The following is a 21,538-nucleotide window of genomic DNA, read 5'->3' as shown; positions in this document are numbered from 1 at the left end:
ACAGTCAAGCAGAGCCTCATCCCCCGAGAGTCAGAGCAGCCCAGAGGGAGAATATTGGAAAAATACACTCAGCCTGTGTGTGTTCCCCTTGCTGGGGATCTCAGTGGAAGAATGATTAGCAGCTACAGGAGACAGACTTGGTTCTTGTACAGAAGGTTCTTTGTGGAGAAGGAGTATTAAATGATTTCTCCTTTTCTACCTGCCCTTCCAATCTCCCCCAACATATTTCAAACTACACAAATAGCACGGTCACCCAGTAGATGGAGGAAAACCAGTGCTGTGCTTTCAGAGCCCCTCTTCTCTGTTCTGAATATTGAGATTTCACAGTTTCTTCCCCACCTTGTTCCTTGCTCTTCTTCTGTCCTTCTCTCTTCCTAGCAAATGTTCCAATTCCCCTAGGGCTCTGCTCCTAATGCTTTTCCCCCAAAGCCAGACCAAACAGCTCCACACACCCTTCTCCTTCAATGCCCATTCCCTCAGCAGGTTCCCCTGGGCAGGAGACAGAATCATCAGGTGAGCAGGGTGACGATAAGAACCGGCTGAAAAAGGGAATTTGTTCATCCCACAGCCCTGTTGGTGCTGAGGTGACACGGGCACTATGCCCTAACACCATGGAGCCGGGAACATGAAGAGGGGAGACAACAAAGCCGAGGCTGATACAGGCGAAAGGCCACACACAGCGTGGGCAGAGCCAAGGACAGGTGAGCTGCAGGTGGGCGGCCACAAGTTGTTCCGCCCGCAGCCTCAACATCTGTGCCAGTCATGTCGGAGGGTCACCCTGGCAAGGCCACAGCCGCCGTCCCGGGGCAGAGCGGTGCGGGCTCCCCTCAGGGACAGCAGGAGCACAACCCACCGCAAGGCTGGGCAGGGGCAGCGCCCGGCAGCAGCCGAGGCCGTGAGGGACGAGCAGCTGCGGCCCCCCGGGCCGTGAGGGAAGGAGACCGGGCAGGGGGACAAGGGCTGGACACAGGATCTGTGGAAGCACAGAATAGCCGGGGCTGGAAGGGACGTCCGGAGATCATCCGGTCCGACCCCCTGCCTCGGCAGGGCCACCCGGAGCAGGTGACACAAGGACACGTCCCGGTGGGTTTGGAATGACTCCAGAGAGGGACACTCCGCGCCTTCCACGCGCAGCCGGTTCCCGTGGAGACATCCCTGCCCGGCTGGAGGTACGGAGCGGTGCCGGGGCGGTGTGAGAGGAGCGGTGTGTGGGGTGCGATGAGGGGAGCGGTGTGTGAGGGGAGCGGTGTGAGGGGAGCGGTGTGTGGGGTGCGATGAGGGGAGCGGTGTGTGAGGGGAGCGGTGTGTGAGGGGAGCGGTGTGTGAGGGGAGCGGTGTGTGGGGTGCGATGAGAGGAGCGGTGTGTGAGGGGAGCGGTGTGTGAGGGGAGCGGTGTGAGGGGAGCGGCGCGTGAGGGGCGGTGTGAGGGGGTGCCACAGCGCGTGCCGGCCGCCCCACCGCGCAGGCCCCCCGCGCATGCCCGAGCCTTATTTCGCGCGGCGGGGGCGCCGCATTTCGCGCGCCGCCGGGCGGGGAGCGGGCGGGGCGGGCGGTCACGTGGGCGGCGCGGGGCCGCGCGGCCGCTGGGGGCGACACCGCGACCGCCCCGCGCGGGGCTCGGCGGGCGCCCCCCGGCACCGGCACCGGCACCGGCACCGGCACCGGCACCGGCACCGGCACCGGCACCGCCCGGGCGGCTCCGAGCCCGCCGAGCCGCGCCCGCGCCGCCGCGCCCCCGGGCACCCGCCGTGTTGTTGTGGCCTCCGCCGCTGCCGGGGGGCCGCCTCCCCTCCGCTCGGATCTATTGTCACCACCACCAGCACCCCCCCCCCCCCCCCCCCTCGCCACAATTAATACGATGAATTTGCCATGATTGATCCGTATTAATAGCTGGGGTGGGTGGGCGTGTTTTTGGGGCTCTTTTTCCTCCCCTTTTTCTCTTTTTCCTTTTTTTTCCTTCTTTTTATTGTTTGGTTTTGTTTTTGGAGGGGCCGGGCTGGGATCTGATCTCCACTCCCGAGTCCATCCCTGGTCGGTGCCTGAGAAAATTGCATCTGGATGCATCGTTATTATTATTATTGTGTTTGATCCAGGGAGATAAAGGAGGAGGGGGAGAGGAGTGCGTGTTGGTGGGGAGGGGAAGGCTGCACCCTTCCCTGCACACACACACACACACACACACACGCAGACAGAAGGGGAGTTCCGTACATCTACATATATATTTTTTCCCCCCCTGGAACTTCTTTTAGTTGGGGAGGAAAGGAAGAAAGAAAATAAATTTTGTGCAAGGAAATACTCTCAGCTCCCTCCTTCCAGCGGGTCTCCTTTCTTTATTTTTCCCCCCCTTCTTTTCAGCCTTTTTTCCTCTCTTTCGAAGATCCTCGCCCTCCCAGCCCCTTGATCAAAGCATTCCGCTATTCTGATTTATTGCCTGCTTGGTGAGGCTTTTTTTTTTTTTTCCTTTCTCTCCGTGGCTTTTTTTTTTTTTTTTTTTTTTTACAAAGGCGACCTGAGATCAGCCATTACTTTCCTTGGCTCGCTTATAGGAATCTCTTACATTTGGTGCTTGCTGCTGGTGGTGGTGGAACCGCACTCGGATTCTTTCATCCCCCCCACCCCCTTGCTGTCCTCTCCTCCCTCCCTTTCTCCTTCCCTCTCTCCCTCCCTCCCTCCCCCGTTATTCCGCCGGGGGAGCCGGATTTGTGGCTGCGGTGGGGCGGGGGGGGACGAGAGCGAGAGGGAGAGCCGGCGAGAGACATGGATGGCCCGGCGCGATGCAACGGGCTTCGGAAGAAGCGGCGATCGCGGTCCCAGCGCGACCGGGAGCGGCGAGCCAAAGGCGGGCGGCGCGGCTGTGCCGCCGGCGGGGCCGCCGGCCCCGGGGCCGCCGCGCTCTCCTCCTCGGGCTCGGAGAAGGAAGACAATGGGCCCCCGCCGCCGTCCCGGCCGCGGCCCCCCCGGAGGAAGCGGCGGGAGTCCTCCTCGGCCGAAGAGGACATTATCGACGGTTTCGCGATGTCCAGCTTCGTCACTTTCGAGGCGCTGGAGGTAGGAGCGGCGGCGCTTTGTGTGCGCCTCATTGTGTGGGGGCAGCGGCGGGGGAGCCCCCGCGGCGCCCCCCCCGGACGCCCCCCCGCCCCGACCCCGCTCCCCGGGCCGGCCCGCCGGGGGTGCCCGCGGGGGCGGTCCCGCCGCCCCCTCCCCGTCCCCGGGGTGCCCCGCTGCCCTCCCTTCTCCCTCCTGCCGCCGACACCTGCAGCCCGGCGCGCCGCTCCCGGCGGGCGGCGGGGCCGGGGCCATCCCCCCGGCCCGCATCCCCCCGCGCGGGGAGCGGGGAGTTGTGCGGTCCCCCGGCGGCGCTTCCCTTCCCTTCCCCTCCCTTCCCACGGATCAAACTTTTCTCGCGCCGCCGTGGCCCGGCGGGGCCGCCCACTCGTGTCCGCGGGGCCGCGGGAGGGGCGGCCGCGCGTGTTTCTGCCGGCGCCGGCGGTGCTGCTGCTGCTGCGGGCGGGGGGCGCCCGGCCTGCCGCGCTCCCTGCCGGCGTGTCACGAGTGGGCCCCGCGGTGGGCGGCTCCAGCCGTGCCCCGGCGCGAACGAGCGGGCTGCGAGAGCCCAGGCCGGGCCGGGCGGGGAGAGGCGAAGCCCCGCGGGGCTTCCCGGGCGTCGCTTCCCTCCGCCCGGCCCGGCCTCGCCTCTCCGTGCGCTCTCCACCCACCCACTCGCGGCCGTGGAAGCGCTGTCAGCCCGGCCAGGGTCGCGGTGGTGATGCTGCCATGGAAGGGGATCTCCAGCCTGTGTGTTTTGAAGGGCTTTGTTGTTTGTAAGTTCTGAGCAGGAGAAGTTTGCCGTGGTGGAAAGCAGATTTATTTGGGTTTATGTGCACTGGAGTCACAACTGGAACGATGATGAACTGTCAAAATAAATGTGGAGGTGAAGCTGATTGTTTAACAACAACAACAACAACAACAAAAATCTGTGTGGCTTTTAAGATGTTTAAATGTTTAGCCAGGAATACTCAGAGGCATTTTCCAGGTTTTTTTTTGTTTTATTTTGTTTCTTGATTTGTAGCCAGATTTTGTCCTTGGCTACACCTGTATCCATCTACACTGTGCCTCCAACAGAACTTAACTGTGGTGTAATTAAGGGAGGATTTGTTCACTCCAACAAACCTCCACATGGTTGGTGTTAGACTCATGTAAGCAATGAGGAACAAATGCTGAGGTAATGTCCAGACTGGATTTATCCACCATTCCTCACCTGGTGAGCCCATCCACGAGTACCCTGTTCAAACCAGAGAGACCAAAAGTGTGAATACGTGTTTATTGGCAGGAGAGAAATTTGTGTGCTTCTGTTACGGACAAAATTCGGTTTTTCCTCAAACAAAGCCCTAGTTTGTGTCATTAAGCATTTTTATGCGAATAAGGACTTGATAATTTGGCTGTAGTCCTTTTTGGAGAGGAAGTGAAGAGCAAGTTTAGAACTTGGTAGGGCATTTTAGAAAATGTCTTTATTCTGTTTCACTTCTTATTTGTTTATTTTCAACTTGAAAATGATTGCTGTGCTCTCTTTGCCAAGCCGAGCATGGCTACTACTTGCATCCTCTTGTAATCCTGTATCACTAAAAAGGAGCACAGATACATTACCCAGTTCTGCCAGCTAGTATCACGCTCAGATAAAACAATAGCTTGCACACTGAGACTTGACATACTTTTAATGTTCATGTGATAGGTGGCACGTTTTGACCTAACGATTTCATGCTGCGTTAAGAAATAATGTCACAAAATCATTGTTAGGTGCTTTTTCCTGCAGCTCTGTATGTACGTTGAGAAAGTTGTTTCTGAAGATCAGAGGGAGATGAAGGTGTCTAAGGCACAAGCCCAGTGTGGCAGGAATTGCTCTGTGTGTTTTTATTGTGATTCTGGTGTTGGTGAGTGGCTGGTGGAGTAAGGTACCTCGGCGAGGTGCTTAGGTGTTGATGTGTTTGAGTTAAGAGGCTTTGGGTGCTGTGGAGAGGTGTCCTGGTATTCACACACCTCGTGCTATGGGTCTGCCCCAACTTGTTGGAGGCCGTGGAGGTGTTTCCCAGCTTCCAGAAGACACTCGTGCCCAGAATGTAGACAAGACTTTCCGAACCCCTGCCTTGTGCTTGAACTTCAGCCTTTTCTCAGGCTCAGCACAGTGGAGAGGGTGCAGAGACAGTGTTTTGTCTGCTTGGTGTGAAAAACTGTGAGAGGTAAAGTGCAGAACGTTTCACCCATCGGAGGATCTAAGCTCCTCAGAAGTAGTGGGTGGTGGCTCATGCAGGAGGGGACAGCCACCGTGGAGGGACAGGGCTGAGCTCTTTGCTTCTGGGGACATCCTAGCAGCTGTAGGAGTGTGGGTTGGCTGGCTGTGAGGTGTCACCCCAGGACTTTCAAGGAGTATCAAGTTGCAAAAAAAAGCAGCAAGAACTTCCACACAGCTTGATTTCACTTGTCTTTTACTACATGCTTTTGCTTTTTGTTAGGGTGACTGAAAAAGCCCAACCTGTGCAAAATACCAGGTTGTGTGAAGCTTGTAGATGGCAGAGAGACACAGTTGCTACACAAGAACACAGATCCCATGCCACTCCAACTTCAGGAGGAGTCATCCAATCTGTTAGGGTTATGTTGATAAAAGTTCCCATCCCTTGAAGCAAAACTTTAACCAGCTCCCACTCTGGGAACTGCTTTTCTGTCCAGGTGTCAGTAGCCTTCTCGTACTTCTCAAGTGTAAATTGTTTGGTGTTGAAATAGAGGCCATATGCTTCTGGTTATCTGTCTCTGCATTGATGACACCCCATACCTTGATGTCTCTAAAGTTTGTGTGGGGAATACACATGAAGAAGGAATTAAATAAAGACAGGGGGATCTCACTGTGGATTTTTTCCTTCTTGGAGTGACAGTTGAGCAGTTCCAGTGTCACTGCAGATGTGGCCGGACTGATCCTTGCCTGGCCTTGCAAGACTTCAATGTAGCTGTGTGCATTATGGGCCTGTCCCCTACACTGGGGAGCACTTTATAGCCTTGGCCTTCAGAAACCAGCCCTCTATCTGTAGTAAAGCAGCTGAGATGTGGTCCTATAATTTGATATGCTTCTCCTGTGAGTGGCCTTGCTGGGACTGATGGCAGTGAGCTCTGTGGTTCATTCCAGAGCAGTTTCTCACGCGTTGCTGCCCTGACCTTCCCAAATGTCCCAGCCTGGAAAAGCAGGAAGGCACAGACACTTTGTACCTGTGTTAGTGTGACCGGTGGCTTGTTGAGCTGGCTGCTTTGCACAGCTTGGAGGAGCCTGTGCTGCACTGCTGGTGTGTTTGTTACCAGCAATAATCCACACCCAGGTGGGCATTTTAGACACCAGTTTGACAGGGAACAGTCATTTCTCAGAATATGATGAATCAATCCGTTGGAGTGACTTTCTCCATGATGTTCTCTGGCAGTGCTGGCAAGGAGGCTTCTGCAGGGCTCTCTGCTGAGGTGAGATTTCAGCACGATGTTTGTCTCCCTTCTACCCCCTGGTGCAGAGGTGCCTGGGCAGGAGACTGACGTGACATGGCTATTGTCGTGCCGTGGTGAAGATGGTTTGCTGTGATGAGAAAGGAAATCTGACCTGAATGTTAAGATGGCTTAAAGCCTGGGAAGTACTTTATGTTTCCTGAGTCAGCTCTGACCATCCCTATGGAGTAAGCAGTTGGTTTCAGGTTTTCTGAACACTGAGTAAGGTAATGAGTTTTTTCTGCAGATGTTTGTTTAGCTTCAACTCAGGCAGCTCATCTGACAAGCCCGAAATGGGACACAGATATTTATAAAACACAGAAGTGGGGTGGGAAGCTGGGGACTCACATTTAAATGGGAATTCTTGTTTCATAAAACTGTCACAATTTCTCACTGTGCATTTGCTGAGCTAATTTCTGTTCAGCACGCAGGCATTAGTCTGTTTTGAGACTATGCTAAATTATCGTCAGGTAAAGCCCAATATAATTAATTACAAATGAGAAATGCTGACAAATATTTGTCAAGGAGCTGTTTAATGAGCTTCAAATTCTATGTCAGATGATTCCATCCACCTAGTGTAAATAATTTTTAAGCAATTGTTCCACGGTGTTTGTGTGGTTTAGGCAGATGTTAGCTACAGCACTTTTGCAAGTTGCACAGATAGTACTAGATGGAGTAAAGCTTAACAGCTGATCGGGGCTTTAAAATAGAGACACTACAGAAACAAAACGTGTGAGTAGCAGGAGGGTTTTGAAGATCCTGTGGTCTCAGTTGTGTGTCTGTGTGCATTGACAGTGTGGCTGTGTGCATGCATCTGAATGCAGGAATTTGCTTTAATAACTGGTGTGTGATACTCATCTCTAGGCATGGCCCACTGAAAATAGAAATAGCTTGGCTGTGTGACAGCAGGAGCTTGGAGCTGGACACCAGAATGGCCGGCTTGCTGTGTGCTTTTCCTCCCCAAATCATTCTCTTCTCACCAGTCTTCTGGCTGGCCTGATTAGCCTGTTTGCTTAAATTTCTCTGAGATTTCAAGCAAGTTTGTTCTGCCTTGTCTCTATCCCTTCGTATTTCAAAAGGAATTTGATCTTCCTGCCTTACCACAGCAGCATCATAACATCAGGTGTTTGTTTAGTGCTGTCAGCAAATCTTGGTGGCCCTTCTTGTGTTTATTGACTGCTTAGATGCTTAGGTGTTTGTCCCAGTCTCTGTTTGCACATGCAAGGCTGCAGATTTAGACCAGCAGAGAAAAGAAGGGAGTAACTAAATGAAGATATCTGGGGATGAGGAGAGGCATTAAGCTTTGTGTGACACTGGGATATCACATGAAGTGATGCGTTTATTATTTTCACTGCGTATTTAGAGGAAACAGTAAACTGACCTGAGATTAAATTTTGAGACAACCTTGACAGAGCAGCTGACTATCTTGATGAAAGACCTGGAAAAACAGCAACTCAAACTGAAAGTGGGACTGAAAACAGCAGGATGCGTGTTTCACAAAAGGAATGTCTGGGGTGATGTTTGAAACATATGTTGCTATAATTTGGGTACCTGAATACTTTGAAAATACTTTTAAATTATTTTGAAAAGCCTGGTACCTTTCTGGGAGGTGAGGCACTCATCTCCAGCTGATTTCAGTAGCTGTTGGAGAGGTGAAGCTGTCTCTTCAGGCAGATAATGACCAAGGATTGAAATTGTTGCATAAATATTCTTTTCAGCTCCTGAAGGTAACCATGTAATGAAGGTGGGGATTTTTGCCATTCCCATAGGTGGTAGTAGGAGGCACAACAGCCTTGAGTTGAAGAAGGAAGAGTTTAAACTATAAGGACAAGTTCTTTTAGATGAATGTGATTCAATTAATCTCCACTAGCACCGCTCTTTAAGATTAGCATTAATGAGAAATATGCCGCACATCAAAAGACAAAAGACACCCTTATCCTCCCTTATCTTGGCATCTTTTCTTCCTGCTATTTGGGGGTGTAAGTAAACCCTTTCTGATTAAATATCTGGGGCCTTTGCTGGCATTGAAGGAGTGTAAAATGCAGGGCACTGGTGGAGTCACCATCCCTGGAGTGAGTTAAAAGAAGCGTAGATGTGGCACTTGGACACATGGTTAGCAGTGGGGCTGGCTGTGCTGAGTTAATGGTTGGACTCTCTGATCTTAGAGGCCTTTTCCAACCCAAACAGTTATATGATTCTATGATTTATAAAATAAGGCTAAAGGATCAGGAACTTGGAAGGAAAATGATCATTAGGGAAAGGCAAAAAAAATCGTCAGAAAGACATCAAGGGTCTGAGTAATTGAAAGATTGACTTACAACACTGAGATCAATAGAGAAATAGCAGGGACTTTATGGGAACACAGAGAACTAGAGAGGGATGTTGTTACCAAAAGTGGGAGTTTCAGGAAAGATCCATTGCTGTGTACAAAAATGCTCCTTGGTGAGAGCCCTGCTGTCAGTTCCAAGGGGAGACACTCAACCAAATCTGTCCCTACTTAAGGAGTCATTAATCCAGATAACCTCAGCTGGGAGGAAGGCAGAAAGGTTCCTCTCTCACTGAAGGTGATCCCCTCTTTCCCCCAGCTCTGCTACTATTGTTTTTTGGGTTTTTTTTTTTGTACACCTATCAGTTTGACTGGGACACCCTACCACATTACACTGGGGGTCTGACCTGCAGCCTTGTAATTATCTGCAGCTAAATTAGAAGTTTAATCTTTGTTCGGAGTAACAATAAGTTGAGTCAGATAGGTTTTAAAAATAGCCCAAGCTCAAGTTTAGTGAAGTCTCAAATGCAATTAATAAAAAGGTAATGGAGTTAGGAAGTTGCAGGCTGAAATGTGGAAATGTTTAACTCTCAGTTTTCCTGCACTTGAACTGCAGTGTTGCCTTGGTTCTGCAAGAGTAAAATGCTTCCAACATTTCTCTGTCTTTTTGTACATCATCCTTATAATTTATCTGTTCAGTATCTTGTGTTCTTGTTGGGGTTTGGCTCTGTATGTGCCACAAATTACCAGCTGCGTGCATTTTTTCTGTAATCAGTTTGTTGTCGTTTTGACTCCATGCCAAGCCATGGTGAAGACCACTTCGGAACATCATAGTCCTCTAAAGTTCTTTGTTGTAAAATGGATATGAAAATCCACTTTGTAAGTAATGAGGAATGGCTAATGCAGGTAGGGATTTGTTTTGCTGTAACAGCAGAACGTGCAGTGGCAATTTGTCAGATCCCCAGCTCAGCGCTGCTGTACTATTTGCCTTTAAATAGTGTGTTACCTTAATGTCTTGAGATTTTTCTCCTTGTATCTTGGCAACACTGCTGCTGAAGTTCACACACTCGTGGTGGAGAGAGGAGGTCTGAACCAAAAGGTTGTGTCTTCAGCCTGGTAAATACTATGGGCGGGGGTTTTGGTTCTGTCACCCTCTGTGCAGTAGTGGTGGCATAAGTCAGCAAAAGAGGTGGATTTTCCCTTGGCTCTGCACACACTCCTCTGTTTGTGAGGTTCTGCTCCTGTGGTGAAATTTGATCATGCTCTATGTGAATTTACTTGGTATTTGGTGTGCATCTCAGTCCTGCTGTTTTTAAAATGTCCTGAGACAAAGGCATGGGGGATTTGTGGAGGTGAGCTGGTATCTGATGTGCCTGAGTTCCTGGCTGGCTGAACTGGTGATTGTGTAATGCTGGCTGATGCACATTTTACTGATATGATTAATATATTAATATACCAGCTCCACATAGGAATAGTTACTCAGAGCCATGCAGGAGTTCAGCTCCGTGTTCTTTCCAGGAATGATCGCCCTTTAATCTGTCTGACATGTGTTTGCCAGCTTCCTAAAGTGGAAGTTTCTTCTCCTCTACAATTAGTGCTCTTACAAATGGTCCCTTTTCATACTTTTATTTGGTACTAAAGGGGACTTAATGATTTGAGAATAAAACTACTATCAACCTATCCTCCCCATCCAGACACAGGCCTGGACTTGTCCTTTGTTGGGAGAGCTCATGAAAAGAGGCAAACATTTTCAGCCTTTGGGACAAGCCCTGTGCTGAGCATCATTTGTGTGAAGCCACCTGGAGCAGGTCTGTGGATGTTGCAGGAGGACAGTGAACACCAGAAGCAGATAGAGGTAGGCACCAGGAGGTTCTCGGTTAGATTGGTGTTTGGGTGGCTGAAATTCTGAAGAGGTACTTATGTGTTGTGGAGTAATGCTAACAGTTGTATCAGACCTTAAAACATGTTTTACGCTCCCATGAAATTAAGTAGTGGTCAGATCCAGACCAAATTCATGAAAGTTTGTGAGAAGCCTTTTTCTGACACAGGCTGGCTGTGAGAGGAACAATGCTTTAGAGCAGAGTGTGTAACAGTGATAATACCTGGTGCAGATACTCTCTACCTGTCAGTAAAATCGAGGGCCACTGTTGCCTGTTTCCTTAGGTGCAGGTATGGGTTAGCAGGTCCCGGGTGACCCATCCTTGGGGACGCTCTTGCAGGTTGCGCTAGAGTCCAACAGCTGCTCCTAACTCACCCTCCTGGTGTAGTAAAGGCATTTTAGTTACTTTGCCTGTGAAGTGGAACCAGTGAGGCAGAAATTGTTGCCACTGACTTCTCCAGGACTGCACTTGGGTGGCTCTTGTGTACAGGAGAGCAGGGTACAAAACCTGTGTGCTGAAACTTCTCCCTCCTGGCAAATTCTGACAGCCCGCGGTTTTTTGTTTGCACACCATTTCCCATTTCTGAGACTGAGACGAGTTACAAACATGGTGATAATTGCTCTTGGCACTGATTTTTGTTTATTTTCTCTCTGGAAGTCCTGAGTGACCTGAGACCTTTCAGTCTGAGAATCTGGTTAATTTCTTTTGTTTGTTTGTTTTTTGAGACATCGACTTCTGCAGAGGGTGGGAATAAAGGATGGGTGGCTGAAGGACCTGTCTCCTTGCTTACACGGCTGGTGGGAATGGTAGAGAGGCGGCCAAAGGACCTGACTTGTTGCCAGGAATGGGGCTTTGTTCTTCACCTGCCTCCTGATGACTTCTGTCACCTTCCTCTTATCTCCTGCACATCCACGTGCCTCCAGAGGGTACCATCAGTGTCTTCCAGGGGTCCTCCAGACACTGGGATCTGTTGCCCAGCTTCCAGAATGGCCAGGGGAAGGAGCTGGGAGGTGCTGCTGTTGCAGGAGCAGGGCTGCTCCAGGTTCTGTGGAATGGCTGGCATGGTGTGACATCCATCAGAGAGGGCACTGATGGAGGGCTGAGGCAGTGAAAGTAGTTTTTGACCTCTGAGGGGTTCTGTGTGGTAAGAAGGCAAAGGAAGAAGTGCTGCTGTTGTAGACGATTTATGTTGTGACTGTGTTGGTGTTGTGGAGTTTAATGCATGTCAAGGGCACTTTGACCTTTCAGTGGAATCTTTTTGGTGTGAATTTGTGTCTTTTCTCCTCTCTTTTTCTCCTCCTTAAAGAAAATTCAAAATAAATACTGAAAATCAAAACCATCTGTTTTGAGAGGACTAAATTGCCTCTCTTAATTTTATGGGACTTGAATATTACTGAACGATTAGAAGTCCTACTAATTTTTACTGTCTGGCTATTGTGCTTGTAGGCAGTGACTCTGCTAGCATTAGTCATTTTAACTATGGAAAAAAAATAATAAAAATCCAATTAATGTGGCTCAACAGCTGAGTCTGCTGGACTTTTAAAAAAAAGAGGGGAAAAAAAAGTAAATTTTAATGAGTTCTGGGATCATAAAGATACATCTGGTGGATGGATTAGCCAAGTTTTCAACCTCAGAATGTGTATTGAAAAACTCAGTGAATTATGTAGCTACAAAAGTGGATCTTTGCACATTTATAAGGCCTCAGTGCAATCTCCTTATATTTGCCTAATGACAAACAGACATCTCACAGCCCAGGACACACATGGGCTGAAACAGCTCCCTAAGCCGAGAGTATTTGTATTGGGATGCTGCTACTAGTAAATATTAGAGAATCCATTAAATGTAGGGAGGAAAATATTTTGGTATTGGATGAAAGAAAAGAGAAAGAAGGGAATGGAGTGAGGTAGAGGGGAGAAGGAGAATTGCAGTTTTAAATGAACATGATGTGTGGGCTAAGACACTGTGCCTCCACTGCTGAACCAGAAAATTTATAACAACTGTTTGTCATGTGTGTGTATTTATAGCCATTCACATAATGAAGAAGTTTCATGAGGTTGTAATAACATATCAAGATGGATGTAATTAAAACAGAAGCAAATTGACACCTCTAGATTAAAGGCAAACTCTAAACTAATACACCTGTACGCTGTCACTTATGTATTAGTTGTCTGGGGCAGTCTGCCAGATATGCAAATAAAAAGACATTGGCAAATTTCCTTGGATGTGTGGTTATGAAAAACCCAAGTATTTAATCATTTACCTAGCCCTGCTCAGGTTTGTGGCAGGGGTAGAGTTTAATAATTTGGTGTCACTGTGCTTTGTGATGGGCAGAGGGGTTAAAGGCAACAGGGTTAGGGGAAAGGAGAAATACGGCACATGGGGCTGCTGGGGAATAATGTTCTTTACACTGGGACCCCTCCCTTAGCAGAGAGGTGTCAGCTGCTCCATTTCAGACCTGCCCTGACTCTTGAAACTCCAGAGCACTAAAGAGGCCTTGACATTGACACTCTGCAGCTTTTGAGCACAGTTCAAGGCTTTTGAAAACTGCCCTGCAACAACAGGCTTTGGTTCTTGTCATGCTGCAGGTGCAAACTTCTAAAATTTGTCCTTTTGCACCAGTTCAGATCTGATGGAAACCAGTTACTAGGTCTGTGAAATTACTATAGAGCTGCTTAGGAATTTCACCTAAGAGTATTTTTCAAGTTGTTTCAATTTGCAGAAGCCTGAAACATTTCCAGTGGAGTTGTGGACATCCATTTCAGCCTGTGGTCGATAGATCTGCTCTCCTAATTAACGCTCAGTCTGCAAACTGCTGATGTCAAATAGGCTGGTGGGATGGAGCAAGAAGGGAATTATTTGCCTTGTTAGTTCCAGGGCTGTGAATGGAAATGCCAGCCTTGATTTTGGGTAATTTGCACCCCAGATAACCTAAATTCCTTTAAGTGGCCTGGGGACAGAAAGAAACCCCGTGGCTGGTGATGAGGGTGTTCTGTTAAAACCCTGTCTGTGTCTCCAGCTGCGCCTCCCTGAGTGGGAAAAGTGCTGCCTTTTGTGGACTCCTCAGATGGTTACTTGGGTGTGTAAAACTAGTTATAAGTGGACTGATACTATGGGAGCTCTGGAGAGCTCAGTGAAGTCCGAAATTCCTGAACTCAGTTTTGAATTCGGGCTTGAAGTTTTTTGTCCCAGTCAGGGATGAACCACAGGAAAATCCCACTGTGGGCTGGAGCTCTGCGGAGCAAGGGCTTCTAAATGCACCAATTTGCAGGGAGCTGACAGCATAAAAACTCCAATTGGCATGTTTTGTTAGACTTCTTCTGAATTAAAGAGACTCTTTTTTTAGTACATCTGGACATTAAGGATCACTCATATGAGGTTCATGGCTTCAAAGTGATTTCAAATGCTAGGATTTTTTGTCTTCAATATTTCAACAACTTTTCTTCCACCTTTAATCTTTCATGAGCAGAAGCTTCAAAAGATAATTAGTAAAACATGCTTTTATCTGCATTTATCTCAAAACATGATTAATTTTTTAACTGCAATTATAGCAATCATTTCAAGTTTACTCTGTATTAATGAGTAAAGGATTTTTTTGAGAGAGCATGAGTCTAAATATGGCTATATTGGCTGAGTTGAAAGGTGCATTTATGAGTGTGCTTTTGTTTTCATTGCTAGGGATTGAATTTCCGGTTCCAGGAAGTAATATTTCACATGGATTAAAGTCTTTGGAGTGCTTTTGCCCAGATTCACTAGATGATTTTGAAGAGCTAACAATGATAAGAACTGGATCATGCACTTTGCAGGACCTGGCTACTGAATACCCAGTTCCATGTTTCCCTTCTGTTGGTGATTTTTTGCTCCGTGCTGTGCATGCGTTCCTTTGCCTGTTGCCCTTGGCATTGAAATGTAAGATATTTGGTGCAGAGGGTTTGTTGTTAATGAATTAGCAATGAACTTGCAAGTTTTCACCTTTACCATTCTTGTCTTTGTTATAGGCAGCTTAAGGCATTTTTTATTACTATTTCACTTCTGAGAGAAAGATGTTCATGTCTGTTCCTGTCTTTATTGCTGCTACTAATATATGCAGGACTGTTCAACTGGTGTCCTGCAGCCTGGATCCTGTCTTGTAGGGCCAGTGTGTGGCCCCGGAGTCCCTAGAAAATTGTGGCACTGGCACAGAGATATCCCAAAACAGGTACCCATTGCAGAGCCTTCAAAAGGAATGAACCACTGCGGAGAACTACTGGAAAGAAGCACAATTACACCCCTTCTTCAGCTTTTGCATAATTTTGCCCTGTGGAGGCTGCTCCTCAGCCCTGGCTCCTGCTTCTCCATCAACAGGAGGGAGAGATTTGGGGCTGGAGCTGCAGCTTCACTGCTCTGCCTCCTAAGGAAGCAGGCAGGGAGCAGCCCTGGGGCTGCTGGCAGTGATGCTAGGGTGGTGGCATGGCCCCACCTACAAGGCAGCAAGGTAAACCCTGTCACAAGGGTAAGGACAAGAGAGCTTTTTGTGGGGTTTTGGTTGGTTTTTTTGTTTTTGTTTTTGTTTTTTTCCTTTTAGTTAGGCCCTGATCCTGGATGTCAGAGAGGATTTGGAGTAAGCATGCACAGCCTTGGTTCATGTCTGATTTTAGCTTCTAAACTGGGATTGCAGCTCCCCTGCCCTGTGGTCCCTGGGGAGGTGGATGGGCTGGTGACTGGAGCAGTGAATTGGGCAGCTGCATAGGAGAGCACACGAGTGTATAATCAGATTTCTGATAAACCCAGGTCTCTAAGTCCCTTGAATGGGCAGCTTTGCTGTGAATGGCCTCGTGAGGTCTGCTGTGGCTGCTCTCTTTGTTTGGTACTCTGACAAAAAATTGCTCTGGTGTCCTTGTTGGCATATTTTTACATCTGTTATCCGTATTTTCGATTTGTTCTGGCTGCAGTCTTATTTTGTTTTGCAAAATCTACCTGGGATTGGGATGGAGATATATGTTTGCTAAGGCAGATTTGGAAATTGCGTTGTTGAAATACAGCCCATATGGGCCATTGTAAAATGGTTACTGCAGCATATAATTGCCTTCACAATGATGTGCTTTGTCATTTTCCTTCCATCTTCAAAGAGGCGCTCCTGTAGTCTGCTGACAGCAATGGTGGTATTAGAAAACATATGGGTTTGTAAAGGCATTAAACTGTCTTTAGTTCAAGGATTAGATTACAGTGTTAGAGTGTGGGTCACCACGTTTTCGTGGGGATGGGCTGCACTGCAGTGTGTTGGTTTATGTTACAGGTTAGGGAAGGGTTTGTTTATTTATTGAGAATATCTGATATAAGATCCTTTCAGATATGTGGGGAAGGAGGTGTCTGTGGTGCGTGGTTTGAGCTGTGGCCCCACCTCACCCTGCATCACCTTGGTCAGGGCTCACCATCCACACTGACAAGATATGTCATCAGCAAATGCCATTTACAGCATGGAAAAATACACAGAATGTAAACCCCACAAAATTGGCTTTGAAAATTTAAGGGCTTTTTTTTTTAAAGTCCTCCATGCTAGGCTGCAACTCTGAACATTTTGTGTATTTGTTTTGTGTTCATTTTACACTGCACAGCTCCACACATTTTGAAGTACTGGGCAATCTGTTCGGCTTTTACCTCTTTTTCTGTCTTCACAGTTTGAGGTGTGGCTTTTCTGGGGTGGCTGGAGGTCTGCAGTGCCTCTGTCAGCAAAGGCCTGTGCAGCATTCTCATCATGGGATGCACATGGTGTAGACATGGCACACAGCCTGTCTCCAGCCTGGAGTGATGCTCATGCTCTTTACACCATCTAAAGGGGAAAGCTAGAGAGTGGAAGGGATAATATGCATAAAGATGCTTCTTTTTTAGTTTTGTTACTGTTTTTGTCTCACTTTTTGCAGCCTGCTCAGTTGGATGCTCTGCCTGGCGGGACCCTGAAGCAGATGGGGGCCGGATTGGCCCATGGCCACCTTCACCACGTGCACACTGTTGTGGTTGGGTTTGCATAGGTCACTTCCAGAACAACTCTTTGATACCTCTTTTCCCTCAAACAAACACACTCTTTCAATGACAATGCTGAGCTGGTCCTTCAGAGGCATGGGCTGGTTTCTGTGCAGGCACAGTCATCCTTGGTAACCTTGAAGCAGTCACTCCCTTCCCATTTCAGCACCTGCTCTGGGGCTGTGCTGAGTAGGGATGGATTTGGGATTGGATCCATGTGTATCTCAGGGGACTGGCTGCATCCAGGCTGTAGATTTGGGTTTCTTGACTGAGAAGAGCAAGCAGGCATGTGGGGACAGTGCTGATGTGTGAGGTAGTATTTAGTGTGAAGTCCAAATATGTGCTTAGGGATCACCTTGAGCTAGAGTGTTAGTTTTGCTGTAGCTGAGTTTTTCTGTCCACAAAATAGGTTTAATAATACTGTCCCTCTTCTGAATTTGCCTGGCTATTTAATTAGCATCTGCAGGGTGCTCCAATAGTAAGTGATTAATATAAAATATCTACATAATTTTACCGTAGGACAATAAAGCACCAGGGCCTGTACACATGTAGCGGGGACCTGCCTAGAACACTTATTTAAATAACTGAAAGCACTTTTTTATTGTCAACCACCTTTTGAAATGAAGCTATAATTTTGCCCTAAAGTTGCTGACAGCAGCCAACTTTGTTAAGGAAATCTGATGTGAAGGGTAACACAGTAAAATTCTGATTAATGCTTTATCTTTCTTTATATTGTAACGTTTATTAAGTGTGTAAACGTTGGTGTTGCTAGTTATGGCTTGCTTCAGTTTTAAATCCCTTACATCATTATATGTCCTGGATGTGGTGGGTGTCATGGCTATTTATGGTAATATCTTTCCTTGAATCCATTGCAGGATAGGGAAGAAACTCTCTGTCTACAAGAAATGTTAAAGGATGTGTTACTGACTCTGGCAGCTGTGGTGATGATAAGCAAATTAGGTCTGTCGTTAATGGCAGGGTCTGCAGGTATAATATGCCATAAAACTGGTACATCTCTGGTGCTAGCTGGCCTATAAAAAGAAATAAATACAGGGGGTTTTAATCCTGGTGTAGCAAATTTAAGAGCAAAGCTGCTTTACCCTAAGGTTTGTGTCAGATGAGCACAAAGTTCATGTATATGGTGTGGTTTTGCTGCAAACGGTGCAGAAGGGAGGAAGAAACAGCCCAGTGAGAGTCTGCCATTGATATTCCGAGGTTTTGCTCTGGGCCTTTGTCAGGGCTTTATTTAAGGACTCAGTTATGCAAATGTTTAAATCAGTCCCTCTTTAAGAAAGTGTTTGAGTACATTAAAAACCACAGCACAGTGTACTTATAGTCGGGACATGCTGAGGTGCAGTCAGGAGCAGGATGGTTTAAGGTATAGACAGAAACATACATTTCATATGAAGCTCCCTAACAGTGGCTTGGTTTTAAATAATAGTTTATTTTGAGGGGAAGCTTGGGAGAGGGGCTTGGGATTTTTTTGGTTTGGGGCCTTCTGGAGATTGAGTCTGGTGGGACAGCTCCTGGAGCTGCAGGGCCAAGGCATGTTCCAAAGTCTGCCTGGTGATGTAGCTCAGCATCGTCCTGTGGGATGCAGGATGTGGCCACATGCTGGAGCATCCCTGGCCATGCTGGAAAAGCCCGACAGAGAGCTTGGCTGGAGGACCACTGGTAACAGTGGGACTGAAATAACTCACTGGCATGAGCCTGTATTTGTCAGAAGCTTGTTTTTCTGTCCCATAGCTGCATGAGTTTGGGTTCAAGCACACGTTTGGGTCTGGAAGTAACACACAGCATCAGAAATCTCTACTGTATGGGATCGAATTTTAGCCGCCCCCCGCCCCCCCCAAGAGAAATGGTGAATTTTGCAGCTTTGCTTGCATCTTGGAGTCATCAAGATTTCCCTGGCAAGTGGCATTCCTTTGGGTAATTACTTTGGAAAGCTTCTGCAGGGTGCTTCCTCCTCTCCCCGGGGCAGACACCTTCCCATCCCACCACATATTGCTGCTTTCTCCAGTACCAGCTAAACAGGTGGCAAGATTCAAATCACCACTCTCTGAATGGAGTTAGCTCTCCACAATAGCTCACCAGAGGCCTGTTTTGTTACAGAACATTGATTAAATAAATATTCCTATGCATACAAAAGAGGAGAAATCTGTTACAACACTGTAGTTATTTTTCCATTAATGGCAAGGAGCTCTCTCTAATTTTCCTGCCCCTTTCAATCTGTTTCCCTGTCTCCCTCCCTTCCCATCACTACTAATGCCTTGAAGTGCATGAGTAACATACAAAGAGCTCACAATCCCTCTGGTTCAGATCTGCAAACGCTGTGGCTCCAGCTCACCGTGCTTTGGGAAATCCCCCTGGCCCATGCAGGGCAGGACTGGCTGCTCCATGCATGTGGTTTTGTTTAACTTGATATTTCACGTTCAGTATCAGCATTCCTTGAGCTAACCGACCTCCATTAATTTATATAGCAGCAGTTAAAAATACAATTTTGCAATACCAGCATTTTGCATAATATTGACAGTTGGGGCAGAGTATTTGACTTCTGAAGAACATCTTTTTTCTTCTGTGTTCTTCTGTGCCCCCTGATTTTTAAAGCTTTTGAGGCAGAGGTTACTGCCCTGTGGTTTGTGCTGATGGAGGTGTGTGTATGTTTTGGAAGAAAATCACCTCATTCTCCGAGCCTGGCAGCCAAAGGCAGCTCCAGTGCAAGCAGCAGATCTGATCTGGTATAAAATGGTGGCATCTGAAAATAAATATAGGGTAAAGGACTCATAAATATAGGGTAAAGGAGGAGAATAGCTTGACTAGTTTTAAGTTCAGTAAATGTCTCAAGAAAGAACTTTTGATTGAACGAATGTCTGGCTGCAATAAATGTGGACTATAAGGAAATAGCATGGATTTACTTTGGCTCTGCATTGATGTGATAGAGATAAAAATCCACCCCAAAGAGAGTAACTGAGATTTAGCTGCTTTTTCTTCTCCCCCCACCCCCCACAGGCAATGATATCTATTACTTTGGAAAAAAAAAAAAAACTGGAGTCAGCATTTCTCTATCATCATTTTTCTTAAACAAACTTAGAGCAGTTAAATCACTGAGCTGTTACTCTGGAGAAGTAAATTGTGTAATACATTTTTTGAAGTTTAAAGACCATAAATGAAGAAGCCTCCTTTCATTATATGAGTTTTTCTTAAAATACTTGTCACATCTGGTTAGATTTAGGACCAGGGCTGGAGGGAGTTCCTGTTGGGATAAAGCTGATCATGTGGGCACTCTGTCAGGGAGAGCCCTTGCCTTCTTGCCTGAGCTGTGTTGGGATTGCCATGGCAGAAATGAAGCAGTGCCAGCACACTCTGCTCTCCCCAGGGAGAGGGAGCTTTGTTGGCTGAGGGTGAGAAAGAACTGGCTGTGGAAGGCTGTGGCAGAAGCCCAGTGCCTGTCTGCTCTTGCTTACTGTGGGCAGTTAGTTGGAAGTGACACTAACCTGAGTTTAATTCTAGTTTTACATTGCAACAACATGCCAGCTGTTCCCTGTATTCTTCTGTGACACTGCAATGTAATTATTTTTTTGTTATCTTTCAAGATGTAATTTTATGTTGGTGTGCTTTTCCACTAACCCTTTGGCACAGAAAATGCACAGCTAATTCATTTTTCTGGGAACATGAAGAAGCAAGGGAGGAAATCTCAAATTGTAGGGCCAAGGGGCTGTGCTAAAGGCAGCTGAGGAGAGATGTGCAGGGAGGAAAGGCCCTGTCTCAGATGGAGTCTGAAAGCCACTGGGATGTGTGCAGTGATTAATGGTGTCGTTGCTTTTTAGCTTCATCAAAAGGTTTCAGTGTAAGAGTTTCTAAGGAATGCTGATATTCACAGGAAGCTATCAAAGGGTACAGAAGATATCAAATGAGCAAGCAGGAATGGGAGTTAATTACTGAACAGTGATTACTCTGATATAACCAATTATTGGATCATTAAATGTTTATTACCTTTTTTATGCTCCTTTCCCTCGTAAGTGCAGTTTTGTCCTCATAGTATTAAAAAAGGGGTGGATCTAACACATAAAAAGCCTTTTCCAAACCTAGCAGGTATTGGAAGGACATCTCACCCCAACACCTGGCACGCCGTCCTGCTGACCCTGCTCTCCCTTGCTTGGCGGGTTTGGGGTCAGGTGCTGTGAACCCTATGAAAGGCCAGATTATCTCACTTCCAGGGAGGAGTGCAGCAGCAGGAGCCGGGCACACGATATCAGCAGCTTCACTGCCCTTCCACGTGGGGTTGTGTTCATTCCTTCTGCTCCCGCTGGAAGCGGTTGGTGGCTTTTGTGTCCCTCTGTCACCCAGAGGGTCTTTTAGGGCTGCCTGGCCTTAAGGACAGAATGCCATGGCCTTCAGTTTCCTTGTGCTCAGAGCACCTCTTTCTCTCCAGTCACTAAGCCTCTCTTAAGAAAGAAGTTTCCATTGCAAGGCTGAAATGATGCTGTTTGAAAGAGAGACATATACCCTGCACTGGACATCTGCAAAGTGAAAAATACCATCTTTTCAAGCTGAACGCAGTTATTTTGGATGACATTTGAGGGTTTCAAATGTTAAAGCAATTTTTAAAAATACAGCTATTTGTGACTTTTGTTGATGATCCTTAAATGTTGAGTTGTTTAAGCTTCATATCTCGGGAGAAGTATGGGTCAGAGGAAGAAAAAAATAGAAACCCAAATCTTTTTCTCTGTCAGCAGAGCATTTCTTGGCAGTGGCCTTGCCTGGTGTGTGTGTGCAGGGGCTGGGAGGGCTCTCCATGGACCTCGTGCCCTTGGTGGGTGTTTGGGGCAGGTGGAGACACGTGGAGGTTCCTCCCAGTCCTGGCATGTCCCAAGCCCCCAGC

The 21,538-nt window shown here is 47.7% G+C and overlaps 1 protein-coding gene across 5 annotated transcripts in view; it reads left to right on the top strand.

Annotated features, from left to right (window-relative positions):
* Positions 1-2,723: 2,723 nt before the first annotated feature.
* AUTS2 (activator of transcription and developmental regulator AUTS2) overlaps positions 2,724-21,538 on the top strand; it is a 768,033-nt gene continuing 749,218 nt past the window's right edge. For all 5 annotated transcript variants that reach the window (XM_066202165.1, XM_066202162.1, XM_066202163.1 and 2 more), the window contains exon 1: positions 2,724-3,048. In XM_066202165.1, coding sequence (XP_066058262.1) covers positions 2,758-3,048 — 291 coding nt within the window. In that variant the 5' untranslated portion in view covers positions 2,724-2,757. The remainder of the gene's footprint in view (positions 3,049-21,538) is intronic.

The sequence above is a fragment of the Chamaea fasciata genome, unplaced genomic scaffold (genome assembly GCF_029207755.1).
Source record: "Chamaea fasciata isolate MVZ Bird 193981 ecotype frontalis unplaced genomic scaffold, bChaFas1.0.hap1 SCAF_21, whole genome shotgun sequence".
Lineage (NCBI taxonomy): Eukaryota > Metazoa > Chordata > Aves > Passeriformes > Sylviidae > Chamaea > Chamaea fasciata.
Note: the sequence above shows the minus strand (reverse complement) of the source record. Positions and strands in the feature narration are given on the sequence as shown.